We start from the raw sequence: 19,110 nt of genomic DNA on the forward strand, positions 1-19,110 counted from the left end.
CACACCGTGAACACTAAAAAAAATACACAGAGATTCCAAAATGTTAATGATCTAAATAAATTCTATTTTGGAGCAACTCTATTCGTTTTTTCTTGATTTACTTTTATATCAATGTCAGTTCTAAAGTTTTGTATATTCACGTCGATTGGGGAACGCAACTGATCCCTCTGAGTCTTTTTTCAGTTTCGTACAGTACTTCAGTTTCTTACAGCAATTGTAGAAAAATGGCACTAAAAGCCACAGAAGAAATAATGTAATTAGTAGTAGCCACAAACCAAGCAAAAATAATAATGCCGTTGATGACAATATTGAATACGAATACTGGATTTCTGCTTTCCTTACTACATCACTGGCATTTCGTTTGGGAACAACTCCTACGATACAGAACTCTGGTGTGTCCACAAAACTATTGAAATTGTGATTACACTCTGTTGTAGTTGTGGATGTTATTGAGCAAAAGCTTGTGAAGGAGCTAGTTGAGTTTTCCTCATTCCAACCATTGATACGATAAGTTATGTTTCCCATGACATGTGAGTTGGCTTCAAAGTGAACGCCAAAAAAATAATAACTGTTTCCTGCAAGTATGATACTGATCGAGAAATTATTATTTTTGATGCAGTGCTCCATATAGGTGAACGTCCAAGATCCATTGAGCAAAAAGGATTCGTATTCGTCAACATTGTCATAAACTACCAAAACAACTGGGCATTCTGAGCTGTTATAGTCTGCTGATACTTGAATTTGCAACCTCAGAGAGGCGATATATTGTGTGTAGAGCTCATAAATTGGAGTATTTTCTTCTGGAGTGAGTATTCCTTCCTCGTGTATTGTGGTATTTTCTTTTCTGATATCATCACAATTGCTAATGTTGAAGTAAATTGGGATAATCTGAGTATTTGGGGTCTCAGTGAATGTTAGCTGCTTTACATTCGGTCTGACTCGAGCTATAGGTAGTACTGACTGCTGGATCAGTTGAGTGATATGTACTGAACCATGATTGGATTCTTGGTGTATTGATATTATCGTGGAGGATAATGCAGAAGCAGTACACATTGCGAAGAAAATAATGATATAAAAGAAGAAGAACATGTTACATTTTCTCTTTAGTGTAGTCGGAATACAGCATCGACAAAGTATCTATAAAGAAAAAGGGATTTACATTAATGAGGTTATAATATCTCAAACACTGCTGCATGCAATAGCTACGTAATTACCTTGGACATCCAAACGTCACTGTGATTGTTAACAAAGTCGAGGCATCTGACCTTTGTGGTATCCCGCTGCATGTGCAGTTTTAGAGATATCACCATCATTTTAGGATAGTACAGTACAAGTACAGTGTACAGTTTAGGTCATTGTCGCAATTCGATAGATCACAACAAAGAATCATAAAAAAATACCATGAACTGAGACTAATTAATTGTGGAAGAACCACGAAAATTTACTATAGCTACCTCATTACCTTATATTCTTGTTTTGAGTTTGAATCATTGGGTGGTGTGCAGAGTTCGTTTATGACTTCTGAACCTCGCAATAAGGTAGTAGATTGCAGCTGGAGAGACTTTGCAGGAGAACGAACATGCGGAGAACAAGGAGCCAAACTATTGTATGTGGGAGAAGGAATTATTGACAGTCTAGGATTTTTAATGCACTCTGATTCAGAAGAAGCTTTAGAATCTGTTGTCTCATCAATTGTAGTACACTGTTGATTTGGCTCTGAATTATCACTCCGAAGATTTCTTGATCGTATGGCACAGCCATGCCTTTCAGCCCGGCTTTGATCTGTGTATGCATGTGCACGAATATAATAATGTAACACAGTGTGTACACAGTAAAAACACATTCATTACAGTAACATAAAACATCATGCACTCAAACTGTGAGTATGTATGTTGATCAATCTACATAACAAGCTGGCAATTAATAGCCTGAGCTTCTGGATCTCGGGGTGAGGTTGTAGCTGTTGAGTGGTGTTATTTGTGGGAGAACAAACAATAATGAGCAGCTAAATTCACTATTATTATAATCAAGAAGACCTTGCACAGGCAAAAATGAACAAATTAATATACTCATGGTTACCTGTGATGCTATCAGCCAAATTGATGAGCCCCACTGTAGGATTTTTGAGAGCGTCTGACAGGAGACTCCATGTTACGTGTTGTGTACTCAGGAGTGTAGCCAACATTTCACGCAAGCATGACATATTAGATGTGTCGTGATGCTTCCTATTGATGTCGGTGAGAACATGATAAGATAGATCTAGAGCCAATCCCAGATCGAACCAGTGAGAGCTTGCACTTTCATGAAGTTGCTCAAAAACGTGCTGTAGATCGTTAATTGTCAAAGCCTGTATAAAAGCAACAATCAACAGAGTTTCGTTTGGTGGGGAGGAGAAAATTACCCCTCTCGGAAATAATTCATAGAATAAAATTGAGTGATACTGGTGACATTTCTTATATGTAAGTATCTACTGGGATGCATGCCACAAACCCTCTAGATACATGTATGTCACCCCCCTCTATACATAATTATTATGCATCATTAGCCTCCCTTAATAAAACTAAAGGCAGCTAGGATGATAAAACTAATTACTGACTATATACCTTGTCCAGGTGAGAAGATTTATCCACTAATAGGATGATGTCACTCTCAGGGATTTCTGGATTGAGTTGTTGGTCCCTCACTCCAGTCTTCTTACACACATCTTCCATTACTGTAACAGAGGACAATTCATCTGAAGAAAGTGTTAAGCACTAGATCAATGTTTCATTAAAATATTTGCGTAGAGTTTAGCCACAGTGCATGTCAATTTAGCTTCGCAGGAACTTCTGCATGGTTAAAACTTTTTACCTCTAAAGCATATTAAAGCATAATTATGGACAATACAAAAGTGCCTTTATTTTAAGGAATCCGTGTAAAGGTATACGAAGTATATTATGAGGGCAAACTCAACGCAAATAGACCTTAAAATAACCTGTTAGAACTTCTCTACTACTATAGCATCATTCTTACACATGCTCCATTACATAATCCTATTAAAAAGTGATACAGCTTACCAGATGTAATGCGCTGATCATGAACATGACTTTGTACTTCCGTATTCAAGCACACATCTTCCATTACAGAATTACCTGAGGAAAAGCAGACACAGCAGTTACGCTCACGTAGTACGTTTGTCAAGTAACATGCTCACTCAAAGAAGGCTGTTGATCATGCATGGGTTTAGGTTTTTATAACCGTTTCTTGTGCATTACTATGAAGTGCGTGGGAGTCGGATATATATACTGATATTACATTGTATGCTATAAGTATACTTCATAGTGATAGTGTATGTAACCTACATGTTAAGCTGGTACTCAATGCTGATGAGGCACCTTCCACTGTAGATGCACTAGTCATTGAATTCCAACCGTCCTCTTGAGTGCTTGTGGATTCATCTGTGAGCACAATATACATGCATGCATGTGCGGTCAAAATCATTGACGTATGTTTTACCTGCACTGGGAGACATTGGCAATGTATCTGAGTCACTGCTTGTCCCATGTATGGGTTCGTCTGACTGAGAATCGTCGTGAGTGCTGATTATTGGAACGCTTATTATTGGAATGTTGGCAAATATTTCATCGCACTCGACCAACACTCTCAAAACTTCTTGATGTTGCTTTTGATCTGCAATGTCAAAGGCAGTTAACCCAACATTGTTTCTAGCGTTGGCATCACTGAGCTCAAGAAGATATTCCGCAGCTCCTCTGTTGTTGAATCGAGCAGCTATGTGAAGAGGTGTGTCTCCATCCTCATTCACAACTGAGACATTATGATGGTGTGTTTCGACCAATTGGGTGACTAAGAGTCCCCATTTTGACCAATCCCAGCGACAGGCAAGATGGAGGAGGGTCATTCCATCACTGTCCCTGATTGAACTGACATCAACTGTCGGATCAAGCCCTATCAGTAAGGTTAAGGCAGAAGTCGGGTCACCACCATCTTGGCCAAACGCTTTTAGCAGTTTCTTTGTTGAATTATCTTCTGCCTGTAAAGTGTGCGTGTTAGAATAGAATACGGATACATTGTTTAGAAGTACAGCTAGCTGCATCAGAGTATAAAACAAGATACCTACCACTTTATACAAGTCTAACGTGAATATGATTATTACCTTCAATATTACTTGTTGACCAATTTTGACCTCAATGAATGCATTTTCTTTCAGGTGCTGCATCTGTTCAAGACTCAACTGGCCATAAATATGCTTAAAATAAGCTGGAACTCGAAACACCAGCTCTGTACAGCCTTCTCGAACATTCTTCAAATTCAAAACTTGGTGTGGTATTATTTGTTCCCAGCATTTCATAAAAACTAGCTCCAATTTTTGAATTTGATCAAAAGTGATTGTTTGAAAGTCAACATCAATCTTACATGTTATCTCCACTGATTCAATGTGAGACGGTTGAGGGCCAAAGTCATCAACAAATAAGAAACATCGTCGATTAACATATTGCCGAAACAAATGCTCGTATCTCAGTAATGCTTGATCATTTTCATATGGGAAAAGAAATTCTTCTCGCATTACGGAAATCAGTGAGTAATTGAACCAAGAGCAGAAATTATTCTGTAGGAAGACTGACAATTCGCTAAAGCTGGTAACATCACGGAACAGAATCTGTTCAGAAGGTCTACGATAAATTGGGTTGAAATACGATTCTTGTGGTGTTAAAAGCGCCTGGACGTACTGCTTCACTTTAGTGATGTCATATTGTTTTTCCAGATTCATAATCGTGTTTGTGAGTAAGCTACAAAACTTCGAATGAATGTGTCGTGTTTCATCACGTAGGGCTGTCATGAACATTTTATAAGAGATTTCTGTGGCTGATACTGTATCACTACAAGGAGTATCACGAGTGCATCTTTTAATTTGAGGTGGCTTGGAGCTTAAGCACTTATCTCTGCCAGTGACATGACCCAAGATAGTACACTTTCCACAGTCACATTGGAAGCTAAAGAATTTAGAATCAGGTGCCGTGAGTGATGCAAATCCAGATAAGCTTGTACTGACGGATCTTGGTTGTAACTCTTCACCTGCCTGACCTTCGTTATCTGCTATAACGAGGTGACAATTTATTGGCTCACTATCATGCATGGTGTGGTACAAACTACTGGATCAGTATAAATTATCTGATATATTTATTGGCTCACTATAATTATTACGCATGTTGTATATAAATTATCTTATTCATCAGCCATGACAAGCCCAAACGGCTGGGGAAGGGTTGTAGCAGGTTTATTGGATAGCTCTCATATCTTGTTAATCATGCAAAATCAGTGAATGCTTTGCACACACTTAAGTATATGCGACCCTTTTTACTCACGTGAAATGCAACCTTTACAAGCCTTATTAAAGTCAACCACTACCGTATAAATGTTCGCGGTTTTCGCGGATTGAGCCTCTACCGCGAAAATTTATACCCACAAAAATTTATATGAATAGTAGGCGTGTTCAGTATTATTGACCACACCTATCGACAATAAAAGGTGCCTCACCGTTATAGGCTAGGCCTGGATTCGAGGGTAACGGTGTGGAGGTACAGCTAGCTGCATGTTGATGTGCGCATGCGCCAAAAGGCTGGAACTCAGACCACGAAAATAAAATCCGCAAAATCCTTTGTTATGGTCCATCCGCCAAAATTTATACCCTCGAAATATACCCGCTATACGGTATATACAGTGTGCACAGTGACATTGCTCTCCTGATTCTTTCTTTGATACATTTTTGCGGAAATGCCTTTAGAAAGGTTTTCGTGGATTTAATGTTCGTGAAATAGCAGCCTTTTGCAGCATGCATGCATGCATGGGATATTAAGTTCGTGGTTATAACTGTTCGTGGTCCAGCTTAATCTGCAAAAACCACAAACATTTATACCCTCGAAATATACCCGCTATACGATACATAGTGCAATACATGAGTTGAGTTTTCATAAAGCAATCTAGGATTTATATTTATACAACCTACCTCCTATTCTTTGAGTTTGATCGCACTGTTGATGTTGTCTCTGTAATGCATCAATGAGTTTTTGCACTGTAGCTTTCGTAAAACTACCAGCTTCTTCAAGAGCACTAACGAATGAATGAAAAACCAGTGGATTGTTTTTTATCTGGAGCAGCACAGATTCCATTATTCTTCGTGCTTTGTCACCAGCATCATGAGTGTCATTCCTAAGATAATCTCGATCGTTTGGTGCTAAGATCTCAAAACGGAGTAAATGATCGCTGACATCTTTAGGAGACTGCTTGATGCAAGTAAGAAGGCTGCTGTGACAGTCCTTGATTGCTTTGTACTCTGCTGACTCAGACATGATGCTTGACAGTAAATGAAGAATAAGCTTTAAGAATGAAACTTTAAAGAAGCAGTATCCCATGTCACATGGCACACCTGCCACACTCTACCATACCTAGCATTGTGTATCATGGTTGTAGAGTAATACAAATTAGTCGACAAACAAGTTCCCCAAAACGATAAATATTAGTTTAAGGACTGTTAGAATTGTGAGATGGCTATGTGGTACAACCATATTCTACACAGTAGTTTTAATCAAACAATATGACTATTCTACTCATCTGATCACGAGCACTATGATTATAATTATGAACACACTGTCAGCAAAGTAAGCCATTAACCCTACACACACTGTATATACATGTAAGTATAGACAGTAAATGTACTCACACACACATCTCCGAGTCACCTGATCATGTTAGCGTAGAGTGTGATGAGTGCTTGTCTCAGGTACTGTATTGTGGGAGGTGTGAGGAGACCATTCTCCAGGAGTGTGAGGAGGGGGGTGCTCCGATGAGTGTTGTGGGACCTCTGGAACCGTTGGACCGAGGAGAAGGTGGAGTCAGAGTAGAGTCCGTCCAATCGATGGCTACTGCTCAGATAGTTGAGGTGTTAGAGGAACAGCTATATGTGTGTGTGCATGGGTCATTTCAATTCCTGTAAACACCACACATACCCGCCCCCCCCGTACCTCCTAAAAAGTAGTGTCAGCAATGACAGCCAGTTCCAATGGAGTGGGGGAACAGGAGAGTCTGTTGAGGGAATCCCCCACTTCCCTCAGGGGTCCAGAGAAAACAGAAAAGAGTGTCATTACAGCTAATGTTGAAGTAGAGGCTAACAGGTTTGGAAGTGTATACAGTGTAACAATTTCACTGAGACAATGTGGTAAAAGAATGTACAAGGTCCTGCATGGCATGGTACATTATTTTAAGCTCAGAGTCCCCCCCTATATAAGTAGATACTTCATAGCTGTCACTGAGTTGAACAAAATGTTACTATACTTTTTCCTTCATGCACTGTTGGGTTGGAGGTGAGTCCACTGGACTGGTGGAAGCCCCCATTGAACGGGGAGTCAATCTACACCAGAGAGAGAACACGTCAATGCTAGTAGTCACCGCCTTGCATATAAAGGTATAGTTGTGCACACACCGAGGCTGAATTGAATGTACATTGTGCTCAATAAGGAAAGTAATAGATACTGGCCTATAGTACACACATACAGGTGCATGCATATCATTGTTATACGTACCCTGTACTGTAAATGTTAGTACCGTTATGACAATGCTAGTATAGCACCCAGGACAATGCCTTGCATAGAGTAATTGTGCACACCGAAGGCTGAGCTTCAAATGTTAGTACCCCTCTTCCCCCCTATGCAATGAGTCCCCATCATTCCCACAAAATGTGACATAATAATTATAAACAAAATTAAGACGTATATAGACATAAGACGGCAATCTTCTATTGAAGATCCACTATCAATGAAACATTCAATCAATAATTATTATTGTGTTAAGGTTACAGAAGATTGTGATTATTCCACTTGTAATAGTGGATTTCCAATAGAAGATTGATCTTTACCAAAAATGGACTAATTATTTATGCTAAAATTGCATAATTTATCAGTATAGTCCTACTGTTGAGCGTAACGATGTAGCCGAGAAAATTGAAGACAAATATGTGAGGACATGCATGTACCGTAACTATGTAGTTGCTATGTAAGTCTATAGCGGATCAACAAATTAAAACAGTTATAACAGTTAGAACCACTGTGAAGAGTATTGGCATGTAACACAATGTGACATTTCCTTGTATAAATCATTGACTCACATGGCATGAAAATCTCTACATAATATAATAATTTGGAGTGCTCTGTTTGCCACCGCTGACATCATTAGGAAGTAGATGTACACTTTGTACAAAAGGAGATACTATAGCAACAACACACAATTCATCGTTGTCCTCAGTCATAGTGATACTAGTAGATAGTGAAATGGTACATTACTTGATGTTATTGTCATAAAAAATGACAGTGCACCTACTTATGGATTTATCTGAAATCGCACGAATATTATACTGGTGAGAAATTCCAGAGATGCGTAGATTGATGGTAGTAGGTACAATAGTAGTACAGATCACCAGACCAGCGTATAAATAGGAGTTTTTATTGAGCACTATTTTTATAGACAGCTCGTCTCGATTAAAGCAAAAGTCAACGATAAAACCAGCTTGTATACCAGTTTTAAGAAACTCAGTATATATTTCCAGGTCATCATATATCACTAGAATAACCGGGCAATCACATGAGCTGGACACAATATCTTGAGATGGGGTAATTGAATATGTTAGACTGGACCCATCCAAATAATAGCCTTCGTCAACGTGTTGTATTGGTCTAGTTATGCTCAAGGAGATCGGTTTATTCACAGCAATACGGTCAACATCCAGTTCTTGACAATCATTGACTGTGAAGACAATGAGAAGTTCATGAGAAAACTGGATTTTTTCGAATACAGTGAAAGTTATCGAGTCGTATGCATGCTCGATAAACGAGTTAACAAAGATTATATACCCTCCAGGCAGTTCGTATATGCTGTTTACAGTGATGTTTATTACAGGAAGGACTGTAGTCATGTTTGTTACAGCAATTGTAGGAAACACTAAAGAATCGTCAGGAACAGTAGTGGGCAGAGTTGACGTTGTCCATGGATATTCAGAAACAGTAGTAGTTGGAGTTGATGTTGTCCATGGAGATTCAGAAACAGTAATGTATATGATGGGTGGAGGTGAAGTTGACGTATCAGAATGAGATAGCTCTAGTTTGAGAACAGGCAGTAAGACTGCTAAGACCACCACTGTTAGTACCACAATGATGACCAATAAGATTATTATCGTCAACAGCCACGACCATTTGCAACGCCTTGAATGCTGTTGAAAAAGTTGAATTAATAATACATTCAATGTAATGCTAGTTAAGGCTTACCGTTGTTACTAGAGACTGATCGCCAGTGCTGGATATTTCCCCATGATTGGTGTCAGTTTGGCTTGTGTGATCTGCATACATCAGTGCATGTTGTAAAGAAAAGTGTCTTAGAGTTAATATACCGTTGGTGGGCTCAACGGAGCTTCTCTGCTTCACTGAATTGATGCTGGTCATTTCCATTATGTCGCTATCAGACCCTTAATAGAGTATAATATAATGATTGTAATTGCGAGCATGCAGGTATAGCACTAACCATTAGTTGCCAGCTGCAGTGAAAAGGAACTCTCTGTATTTCCGGTAGCTTTAGTAAGACGTCTTTCGACCACCTTAGCGAGATCACTGTGCCCAACACTAGAGCGTGAGAGAGCCTTAAATACGTCTGTTCAGTTTCTCTCTTCACCTTTTAGCCACTCTGATAGACCCTCAAGATAGCAGTTATCAGGATCTTCACGACATCTTATATTGATAGTTTCAATAGTAGTATTATTAACTTGCAGAGCTAACAACATCTGCTTCCATTTGGCTCTAGCTTGATATGTTGCTTCATAGACTGCACTAAGATCATCTAAACTTATTGAGAGTTTGGAGTCGGCCATAACAGCTAATGTTTGAGTTACAAAAGGTTTACTGTTTCTCACATAGTTTTTTTGGAATGATTGTGGTTGGCTCACTGTACACAAAGCATGTACACAAAAGGGTATCAGGTACAACACCAATTAAGGCACAACCAGTATATATACAGTGGCCCAGATGGTCATCTGCCACTGCTATGGCCACCACCAATTGTACACTATGGCAACCCCTTATTTCCTGGCGGTACCAGTCAGGTGTTGACATCAATCAAGTTAACGCTGTATACTTTACTTTGTCTTACTTGCCATGCAGGGAATGTTCTGAAGCCTGCTAAGGTAGTCATACTTTTAAATAAATAAATCTAGTTAATGTACTACTGCTACATAATATGTATCCAATCACTTATTGCATAAGATAGCGTGGGAGTCAGCACACGCGGGGGGTGGGGTTATTTATTTTATGTACCGGTATTATGTATTATAGTCTATAGATAAGCAAAACAGTTCGTGAAACCACTTATATAAGAGTATTAATCATGAGGATATTGGATATATAACTTGAAGTTGTTGCTAAGTCACTGACTCACATTGTTAAAAGCAAATCGCTAAAAGTTATACGTACAACTATAGTATAATTATGAGCTATATCCAATTATAACTATTAATTAAACTGTACATTATTGCGGGTACCAAAACAAAGAAATTAGCAGTGCACTGTTTACCATTGTTAGGGGGAGTACAAGTAGGAGCAAGAGGAGATAGTCTCAGAGATACCAGAGCAACAACACACAGTTCATTATTTTCCTGGTACACATTAGAGAGTGAATTTTAAGTACATGTGTTGATGTAGTGTTGGATAACGGTGCACCTGCTCAAGGATTTCTCCGCAATCGCAAGGATATTATATTTCCAGAGATACGTAGATTGATGGTAGCAGGTACAATAGTGGTACAGATCACCAGACCAGCGTATAAATAGGAGTTTTTATCAACAATTATTTTTGTAGACAGCTCGTCTCGATTGAAGCAAAAGTCAAAGATAAAACCAGTTTGTATACCAGTTTTCTGATTCAGAAACTCGGTATATATTTCCAGGTAATCATATATCATATCACTATAGTAACTGGGCAATCACATGAGCTGGACACAATATCTTGAGACGGGGTAATAGAATATGTTAGACTGGACCCATCCAAATAATAACCTTCGTCAACATGTTGTATTGGTCCAGTCACATCAAATTATTCACTAATGTATGGTCAACATCTAATTTTTGACAATCGTTGATCGTGAAGTCAATGAAAGCCCCTCGAGGAAGCCAGCTCCCTTCGAATATAGATAAAATTAAGGAATCAAAGGTATGTTTGGTCAACGAAGATTGCTGACACTTTAGGCAGTTGATATATGCTGTTTAAATTGATGGGTATAGGTCTGATGCAGGATTAATTAGAGTTGTGCCACCTGCTACGGTGACGTCTATTGTATAGCTGTAGGAAATGTGCTCTCTGAACTAATTGTCCATGGGTATTCAGAAAAAGTAGTGGGCGGAGTTGCTGTTGGCAATATAATTATATGGGTGGAGGTGAAGTTGACGTATCAGAATGAGATAGTTCTAGTTTGAGAACAGGCAGTAAGACTGCTAAGACCACCACTGTTAGTACCACAATGACAACCAATAAGATTATTATCGTCAACAGCCACGACCATTTGCAACACCTTGAATGCTGATGAAGAAAGGGAATTTCGCATTCACACGAAAATGTATAGCTCAGTCAATTGGCTGTCCTGCATGCACAGCCACATGAGAGTAACTTACCATTGTCACCAGATATTGATTCTCAATGCTGGTGTGCATGCATGTCAGCTTGTTTTCATGATCTGCGATAATAATAGAGTTAACTTATGTTTTTTGAGAGTTAACTTACTTGTATATGTGATATCAAGCTGACTTCTCTGATCCACCTCACTGATGTTGGTCATTTCCATTATGCCGCTATCAGATCCTGAGATATAATTGCATGCAGGTATATATAATACTAGCCTCGATTCAAGGCCGATTAAAATACGGCCTGGTACCTATTGCAGGGGTGATAGTGCGCATGCGCTTCAAATTACCCAGAATATGGGTAATCGTACCACGAACGTAAAACCTTAGTAAATTATACCGGAAATTAATCCGTTTACTAAAATATGTTCCGTAATACTTTATCTCTATGACTGAGTTCTGTGAAGCTGTGGCTTATGCGGTCTATAGCGTTGGTCTAGAAGGCTTGAACACTAGTTTTAAGACAAAAGATGCTCTCATTTACGTCTAGGACTGTCCTATAGCCGGGTTGTCTTCGCGAGTAGCAGTTTGAGGCACCATACACTTCCCATAGCCTGTACAGATCCATGGTAAGACATCCTGACCATACAACCGTCATAGAGGTAGATGAGAGCCTCTCCTGGCTTCAGACTAGTGTGAAAGCCTTCTGGAACAACGCAATAGAGAGCTAAGCTGATGTTTACAAAGATAGAAAATAGATGAGGGAAGAAAAAGGGGAAAAACTAACGCATGCGCACTATCACCCCTGCAATATGTACCAGGCCGTATTTTAATTGGCCTGGAATCGAGGCTAATATAATACATGCATCCATGGACTAACCATTAATAGCCAGTGAAGATGAAATCAGTCTGTACTCTGTATTTCCGGTAGCTTTAGTACGACGTCTTTCGACCACCTTAGCGAGATCATTGTGCCCAACACTAGAGCGTGAGAGAGCCTCAAACACGTACTGTCCAGCTTCTCTCGCAACCTTTTAACCACTCTGATAGACCCTCAAGATAGCAGTTATCAGGATCTTCACGACATCTATATATTGATAGTTTCAAATAGTAGCATTGTTAACTTGCAGAGCTAAGAACATCTGCTTCCATTTGGCTCTAGCTTGAAATGTTGCTTCATAGACTGCACGAAGATTATTGGAATCATTGATTATTTATATCTATAGCTACAAACTGATCCTTTGCATGTGAATGCATGTGTTGCAATTGACCCAGTATAAACAGAGCCCTAATTAAAAACACAACACAAGCCACACAACCATAATGCAAATCATTTTTTGCCCCCAGCGGTGGGAGTTAGCTTCGATTACAGGCCACCGGCGCTGCAGTCCGCGCGCGTAGCCTCGAATCCAGGCTGATTATTTTTTAATCGGCCTGGATTCTCTTTTTTACTCCATTATTTGACACGCCCACTTTCTAAGGTCTTCTCTACTGCAGCACGAGCCCCACCCCCAAAAGTTAATTAAATGTTTGTTTGTCTATTAAAGTTGATCTACTACCACAATTTATGGCCCAATTGAACATAGGTTATGAAGCTCTTGTGAGCTGTCATGAAAAGCTGGTCTCCGAAATTGCTCAAGACCCAAAGCAGATGGCTGTCTCATTATTCCAGCATCGCTTTATATTCGAAGATACGAAAGCTAAAATCAATGAGCTAGACCGAACCAGAAGAGATAAAGCTATATTACTAGTGGACGACATTGAAAGCAAAGTCAAGTGTTATCCAGAATTCTACGAAAAATTTCTGCTAATTCTCGGTAAAAATGAATTGCTGTATTGCGACCTTGTGAAGTCGCTCCGGGAGGAGTATGAAAAGATTGAAGCTGAGTCTAAATACGGTGATTTGATTGCCTACCATCACATGCCTGTATACTATGCGTCTACTTCATATAGCTATACAGTCATTTTAGTAAAACTTGCAATATTTTGTGTAACTTGGCTGCAACCACAGTAGTAACCACAGAAAGGACATGATTATGAATATAATTAAACCATGCAGTAGCAAGACCAAGTCAAATATCAGTTATGTAACAGCAAGCATACGTTGAATGACTTCAGCACAGCCTCAGAAAACAGCTCCATATGCCAATAAAACTCGTTGAGAATGGTTATGTTATACCCATTATAATTATTTTGCGAGTTTCCCTATAATTATATACATCGCAGGGTGGCAATGTCAGTGTTGTAGGCTAGTAGAAAAGGGAAGCAACATGCATTACAGCATGCTGAAAATAAGTTACATGGGTATATAATTATAGTGTTATCTCGAAATTAATGAGAACCCTGGACACTTATACAACATTCTCTTCATTGGCATGTTTGAGCTGTTCTCTGAGGCCGTGCGAAGTCATTTTATGGTGTACAGTGTACATGCAGTGCAGAAAAACTAGTGCTTGCAGTTAGACTTTCCATGCTTAATCTATGTGGTTACAACTGTGGTTACAGCAAAGTTTATCAGAATATTGCAAGTTTTACTAAAATGACTGTAGACTACAGTGTGTATAGCTACTACTGAGCTCACTAGATTATCACTAATCAATTTTAGCCCCAGTGTATATCACACATTTATGCAGGATACGAAAGCTATCCATTGAGCCTGCTACAACCATTACCTGGGTTTGTCATGGCTGAGGGAACTGGTACAGGTATTTTCGCTATTATTATTATGATAAAAGTCATAAATGCAGAACTCAGCATTATTTCTTGTAGGCCTTCCTGAGTTACCCTCCAGGGACGATGATGATGGAGATAAACTAATCAGAGCAGCTGCAACAAGTCAGCAAGGAGCCCTTACTGGTATGATGTGCAGTATACTTGCTATTGATGACCCTGGTAATATTATAGATGAGGGAGGACCTGACCACAACACCGATACAAGTTATTCAGACCCTCATCTGCATAGGTATGGTAATTCAGTGTAACTGATGATAATCCAGTATCTAATTAATCTCCAGCATTAACAGGGAGTTCAACATCCAAGTAAACGTGAAAATAAGAAGCCAAACAAAACCTCAACAAAAGCGTGAAATTACAAAGCCAAAAGAAAAGCTAACCCATAAAAACAAATGTTACAATTGTTTCTTAAGCTTATTTGTTGGATTCTTGTTCTTGTTTGTACTGGGCTTTTTAGGTTCACTATTGTACGATGGCTATTCACTCATTAATACTACAATTGTGGCACAAATTCACCGGCAATCTATGCCACTAATTGGAATACTCGACAATCCATCCACTTTTGATAGTCTTAGATTCTCAGAACCAACCAACGGAACAGACTTTGTCCCCATTAGCTTCTATACATTGAGGAATTGTTCTTCTTCAGCTGCGTTCATAGATGTTGATATCAATGAGATTGTGACTGCAAGCTTTGACTCTCTGACTGAAAAGAGCAAGGCTGTTACTGAGTTGTATCTGGCAAGTAATACTACACTTACTGTAGATATCACCACTGAAGTCCTCTCAAACTATTCAGTCGGTCATTGTAATGCATTTCTCCTCGTTTTTGATGATTTTAACAATTTCTTAAACTTCATTTCAAGCTCTTCTTTAGTCGAAAGTTTCTATTACAAAGGATGTATTGAGAACAACAAATCACAAGCTATGATCATGACATTCGACAAACCATCATACTACTATATCGGTGTGTACACAGACATTCCGATTGAAGCTACTACTTTCTCTTTACACTTTCTCGGAACATATCTTCAATACAACATTTCAAACGAGAATGCTGGTTGCTCTATAGACTCTCGTGACGATTTAAGTTGTGAAATAAAATTATATCCGAATACCAACCAGCAAACCTGTATTGTTGGTTCTATACCACCTAGTGCTACATTACTTGGAATAAAAGTAACAGCTGTAGACTTTTACGCCGCTGTTAACTCAGACACCAGCATTAATTTTTATTTTTATCTTCCTCTAATATTCCTTACGATTGTTATTTGTATTGTGTTTTTTGTTTACTGCTATCCAAAGTTTAGGCTTTTGCACTAACTGTCCATTATCATGCACTTTATGTTAATTGGTTTAAATTGGTTCATATTGAGAAAAATATACATTTGCATCTATAGTGAATTAAGTCATAGTTGCAGCTAATTTAGCTACTATATATATACGGCTGTACTGTCACTAAGTTAAACGAAAATTAATTTCTCCTTCATGCACTGTTGGGGTTGGAGGTGAGTCCACTGGACTAATGAAAGCCCCCATTGCATGGGTAGTCAATCTACAGCAGAGAGATAATATACTTATAGGAGAGTAGCTGTGCAATAACAATTATACAAATGCGGATAGATCTCTGTATACTGATTATAGTATATAATACTAGCTGTTCTATATATAATTATAGTGTACAGGTGGATGTGTACTGACTGGTGTATGTACACACATACCTCTTCTTGCTTGATCTGGAAATCAATTCCTGGGCTGGATTTGAGCAGTTCTGATAATTCCTCTGTGCCCCCCAACACTGGAGACCAAGAGTCACTGAGCCTGCAGAGCCTGAGGGGGAGAGTATTGCATGAGCCTAATTATAATAATAATTATAGCAAGACCATGCATGTGGTACAAGATTGATACATGCATGGCTATTACTATATATATACAGATAAATTGTGAAGTTGAAAATTGCAGTTTAACTATATAATTTTTATAGAGCATTATAGCTATAAGTGCTAAATAAAGTGATCTGCTGATCACCAGTATAATTATGGCTCACTCAGAGCTTGACTTGCTGTCTGTGAATCTGGGTTGAGAGGGAACGTGTGCACGAGCTGTCGGATCAAGCCCTCTCAGTAAGGCTGAGGCAGAAATCGGGTCACCACCATCTTGGCCAAATGCTTTTAGCAACTTGTTTGTTGAATTATACCTTCTGCCTGTATTAAAATGTACGAGTTAGACTACGAATACATTGTATAAAAGTACAGCTAGCTGCACAGGAAAGCAATTAATTAAGTACCACTTTAGTATTGTAAATGAGTCTATATAGTTATTACCTTCAGTAATACTTTTTGACCAATTTTGACTTCAATGAATGCATTTTCTTTCAGGTACTGCATCTGTTCAGGACTCAACTGGCCGTAAATATGACTAAAATATGCTGGAACTCGAAACACCAGCTCAGTACAGCCTTCTCGAACATTCTTCAATTTCAGAGCGTGTTGTGGCATTATTTGTTCCCAGCATTTTATAAAAACTAGCTCCAATTGTTGAAGGTGATTGTTTAATAGTCAACATCAACCTTACATGTTATCTCCACTGATTCAATGTGAGGGTCAAAGTCATCAACAAATAGAAAACATCGCCGATTAACATATTGCTGAAATAAATGCTCGTATTTCTGTAGTATTTGATCATCCTCCGGGAAAAGAAACTGTTTTCGTATTGCGGAAATGAGTGAATAATTGAACCAAGAGCAGAAATTATTCAGTAGGAAGACTGACAATTTGCTAAAGCTGGTAACATCACGGAATGCATGGAATCTGTTCAGAAGGGCTAAGATAAATTGGTTTGTAATACGATCCTCCTGGTGTTAAAAGCATCTGGACGAACTGCTTTACTTCAGTAACATCACACTGTTTTTCCAGATTTGTAATTGTGTTTGCGAGTAAGCTACAAAACTTCGTATGAATGTGTTGTGTTTTAACACCTAGGGCCGTCTTGAATTTACTATAAGAGATTTCTGTGGGTGATACTCTGTTTTTACTACAAGCAGTATCACGAGTGAATCTTTTAATTTGCGGTGGCTTGGAGCTTAAACACTTATCTCTGCCAGTGATATGACCCAAGATGGTACACTCTCCACAGCCATATTTGAAGCTAACGAAATCATTTGATACTGTGTTAACTCTCCACCTGCTTGACCTTTGTAGTCCGCTAAATGATAGCGTATCTGTGTTAACTCTCCATCTGCTTTACCGCTAAATGATAGTGACAGAATGCATTTTGTCAATCATAAAATTATTAAAGAATGTAGAGGCATGTAAAATACAGTCATTATAGAGGGGGTCTCTCACAATTTATATAGATGCACTCACTGGTTGCAAGAATCCTCTGCCCTTTTACCGGGCTTTCCAGATCTTCAGTTGTTTCTGCATGCAATTGCAAGCAACATTATTAATGTGTGTATAATTAAAAGCCAGGTTTTGGCTCACTCATGCACATGTATGCATAATTATAGGTACCGGGTGCAGCTAGTATTATTATATACCTGTTGAGTTTGCTTCATCCACAGCTTCTAACTCCTTGTACTTATCTGTATAAGTACTGATAAGAGGGGGTCATTATGTCTCTCATTCCTTTCTCGAAGTACTTCGATGAATTTACCATAAGTTTCCGGAAAACTTTTGACTTTTGTCTGCAATTCTACCACTATAGCCTCCTGGCTTTATCCGTGTTTGTCTATTCAAGCTGATTGATTTTCTGATTAGTTTCCTCTGATATCAGACCGTTCTGAAACATAACTCCAGCATTTCCTTTAGGATTTGAAGCGAGGTGAGCAACTAGCTTCTCGTTGCAGCTCACCAATACGTTGTAAACAATATTTGTTGTCATATTGCACCTCTCATAGACCTGCCATGCAAGTGTAGCATTCAAAGCAATGAGTATAATTATAACATACCTATGCAATCTGGTTTCCAGAATGTAAAATAGCTTTAAGTTGCAGTTAATCTTACTCCAGTACAACACACCTGACTCTTCTATATATGATATGATATTTATGAGAAAACTAAGTACATGTGACTGAGAGCTTGTTTACTACACCATGCATGCATTGCACTAGCCTCGATTCCAGGCCGCTGGAGTAGAGGCTAGCATTGCACTATAAAGTTACATTCAATATAAATTGCATGCACAATTCAATAACACACAAATACAACAGTAAAAAAACAAATGCTAAATTCTTTAATGTTATTCTGATTGGCACATGTGAAGTCATATAATTATATAGTTGCAGATAACTTAGCTACTATATATATAGCATATAGCTGCCAGTGAGTTGAACGAAAATTAATGTCATTATGTATAATAATTATGTTCTCCATCATGCATGCACTGTGCATGGGGTTGGAGGTGAGCCCACAATTGCAATATATATATAGCTGAACTGATGGAAATCCCCATGGAACGGGATAATAAGCAGTACCTTACACCTAAACGGTACTGGCCACACCGCTTTTTTAATATACTTTTATGTTCTGGCTCTATATCTAAGATGGTGTTGTTCTCACAAATAATTGAGAGTGACAAACGTAGTATTAATTGTATTAATGTGGTGTTGTATTAGCGTTATTATAGCTATACAACAATAAAGCATACGGCATATGTATACGTACAAAGCAGTAAAAGTCAACATCATACAGATTTGTAATCGTGTTTGTGAGTAAGCTACAAAACCTTGT

At 38.6% G+C, this 19,110-nt stretch overlaps 3 protein-coding genes and 1 long non-coding RNA gene across 8 annotated transcripts in view; 1 reads left to right on the plus strand and 3 right to left on the minus strand.

Moving 5' to 3' along the window:
• The window catches only part of LOC135345392 (uncharacterized), a 41,029-nt gene extending 23,265 nt beyond the window's left edge, over positions 1–17,764 (minus strand). For both annotated transcript variants that reach the window (XR_010397728.1, XM_064542821.1), the window contains exon 1: positions 17,746–17,764. The gene's annotated coding sequence lies outside the window, so the exon portion shown is untranslated. The remainder of the gene's footprint in view (positions 1–17,745) is intronic.
• LOC135345380 (uncharacterized) lies at positions 12–6,433 on the minus strand. Of its 3 annotated transcripts, none has more exons than XM_064542800.1 (10): positions 6,005–6,433; positions 4,154–5,091; positions 3,496–4,030; positions 3,342–3,437; positions 3,057–3,131; positions 2,604–2,734; positions 2,080–2,347; positions 1,463–1,782; positions 1,215–1,280; positions 12–1,137 (listed from the first exon to the last, which is right to left on the minus strand). In XM_064542800.1, exons 1-10 carry the CDS (start codon positions 6,408–6,410, stop codon positions 121–123), a joined length of 3,852 nt encoding a protein of 1,283 aa, XP_064398870.1. In that variant the 5' UTR covers positions 6,411–6,433; the 3' UTR covers positions 12–120. The 3 variants fall into 3 exon arrangements, with proteins under 3 accessions (XP_064398870.1, XP_064398871.1, XP_064398869.1); XM_064542801.1 differs by having other exon boundaries at positions 2,604–2,713; positions 4,154–5,094; XM_064542799.1 differs by having other exon boundaries at positions 4,154–5,094.
• Positions 13,171–15,707, plus strand: LOC135345529 (uncharacterized). 2 transcript variants are annotated; one of them, XM_064542945.1, is made up of 5 exons: positions 13,171–13,545; positions 14,281–14,352; positions 14,417–14,503; positions 14,552–14,609; positions 14,662–15,707. In XM_064542945.1, exons 1-5 carry the CDS (start codon positions 13,215–13,217, stop codon positions 15,701–15,703), a joined length of 1,590 nt encoding a protein of 529 aa, XP_064399015.1. In that variant the 5' UTR covers positions 13,171–13,214; the 3' UTR covers positions 15,704–15,707. The 2 variants fall into 2 exon arrangements, with proteins under 2 accessions (XP_064399015.1, XP_064399014.1); XM_064542944.1 differs by having other exon boundaries at positions 14,417–14,609.
• LOC135345530 (uncharacterized) lies at positions 15,735–16,502 on the minus strand. Its single transcript, XR_010397753.1, has 3 exons — positions 16,428–16,502; positions 16,102–16,210; positions 15,735–15,935 (listed from the first exon to the last, which is right to left on the minus strand). It is a non-coding gene; the product is annotated as an uncharacterized LOC135345530 (long non-coding RNA).
• Positions 17,765–19,110: the final 1,346 nt, after the last annotated feature.

The sequence above is a fragment of the Halichondria panicea genome, chromosome 12, assembly GCF_963675165.1.
Source record: "Halichondria panicea chromosome 12, odHalPani1.1, whole genome shotgun sequence".
NCBI classification, from domain to species: domain Eukaryota; kingdom Metazoa; phylum Porifera; class Demospongiae; order Suberitida; family Halichondriidae; genus Halichondria; species Halichondria panicea.

Bases quoted from the DNA above. Each gene is read 5' to 3' on its own strand.
- LOC135345529 (XM_064542944.1), top strand. From the start codon at position 13,215: ATGGCCCAATTGAACATAGGTTATGAAGCTCTTGTGAGCTGTCATGAA. The intron at 13,546-14,280 runs GTGATTTGATTG...ACATTTATGCAG, and splicing joins TGAAGCTGAGTCTAAATACG to GATACGAAAGCTATCCATTG. The intron at 14,610-14,661 runs GTATGGTAATTC...ATTAATCTCCAG, and splicing joins TCAGACCCTCATCTGCATAG to CATTAACAGGGAGTTCAACA.
- LOC135345380 (XM_064542799.1), bottom strand. From the start codon at position 6,410: ATGGGATACTGCTTCTTTAAAGTTTCATTCTTAAAGCTTATTCTTCAT. The intron at 1,783-2,079 runs GTAACCATGAGT...ATGCATACACAG, and splicing joins TTTGGCTGATAGCATCACAG to ATCAAAGCCGGGCTGAAAGG. The intron at 1,281-1,462 runs GTAATGAGGTAG...CTGCACATGCAG, and splicing joins ACTCAAAACAAGAATATAAG to CGGGATACCACAAAGGTCAG.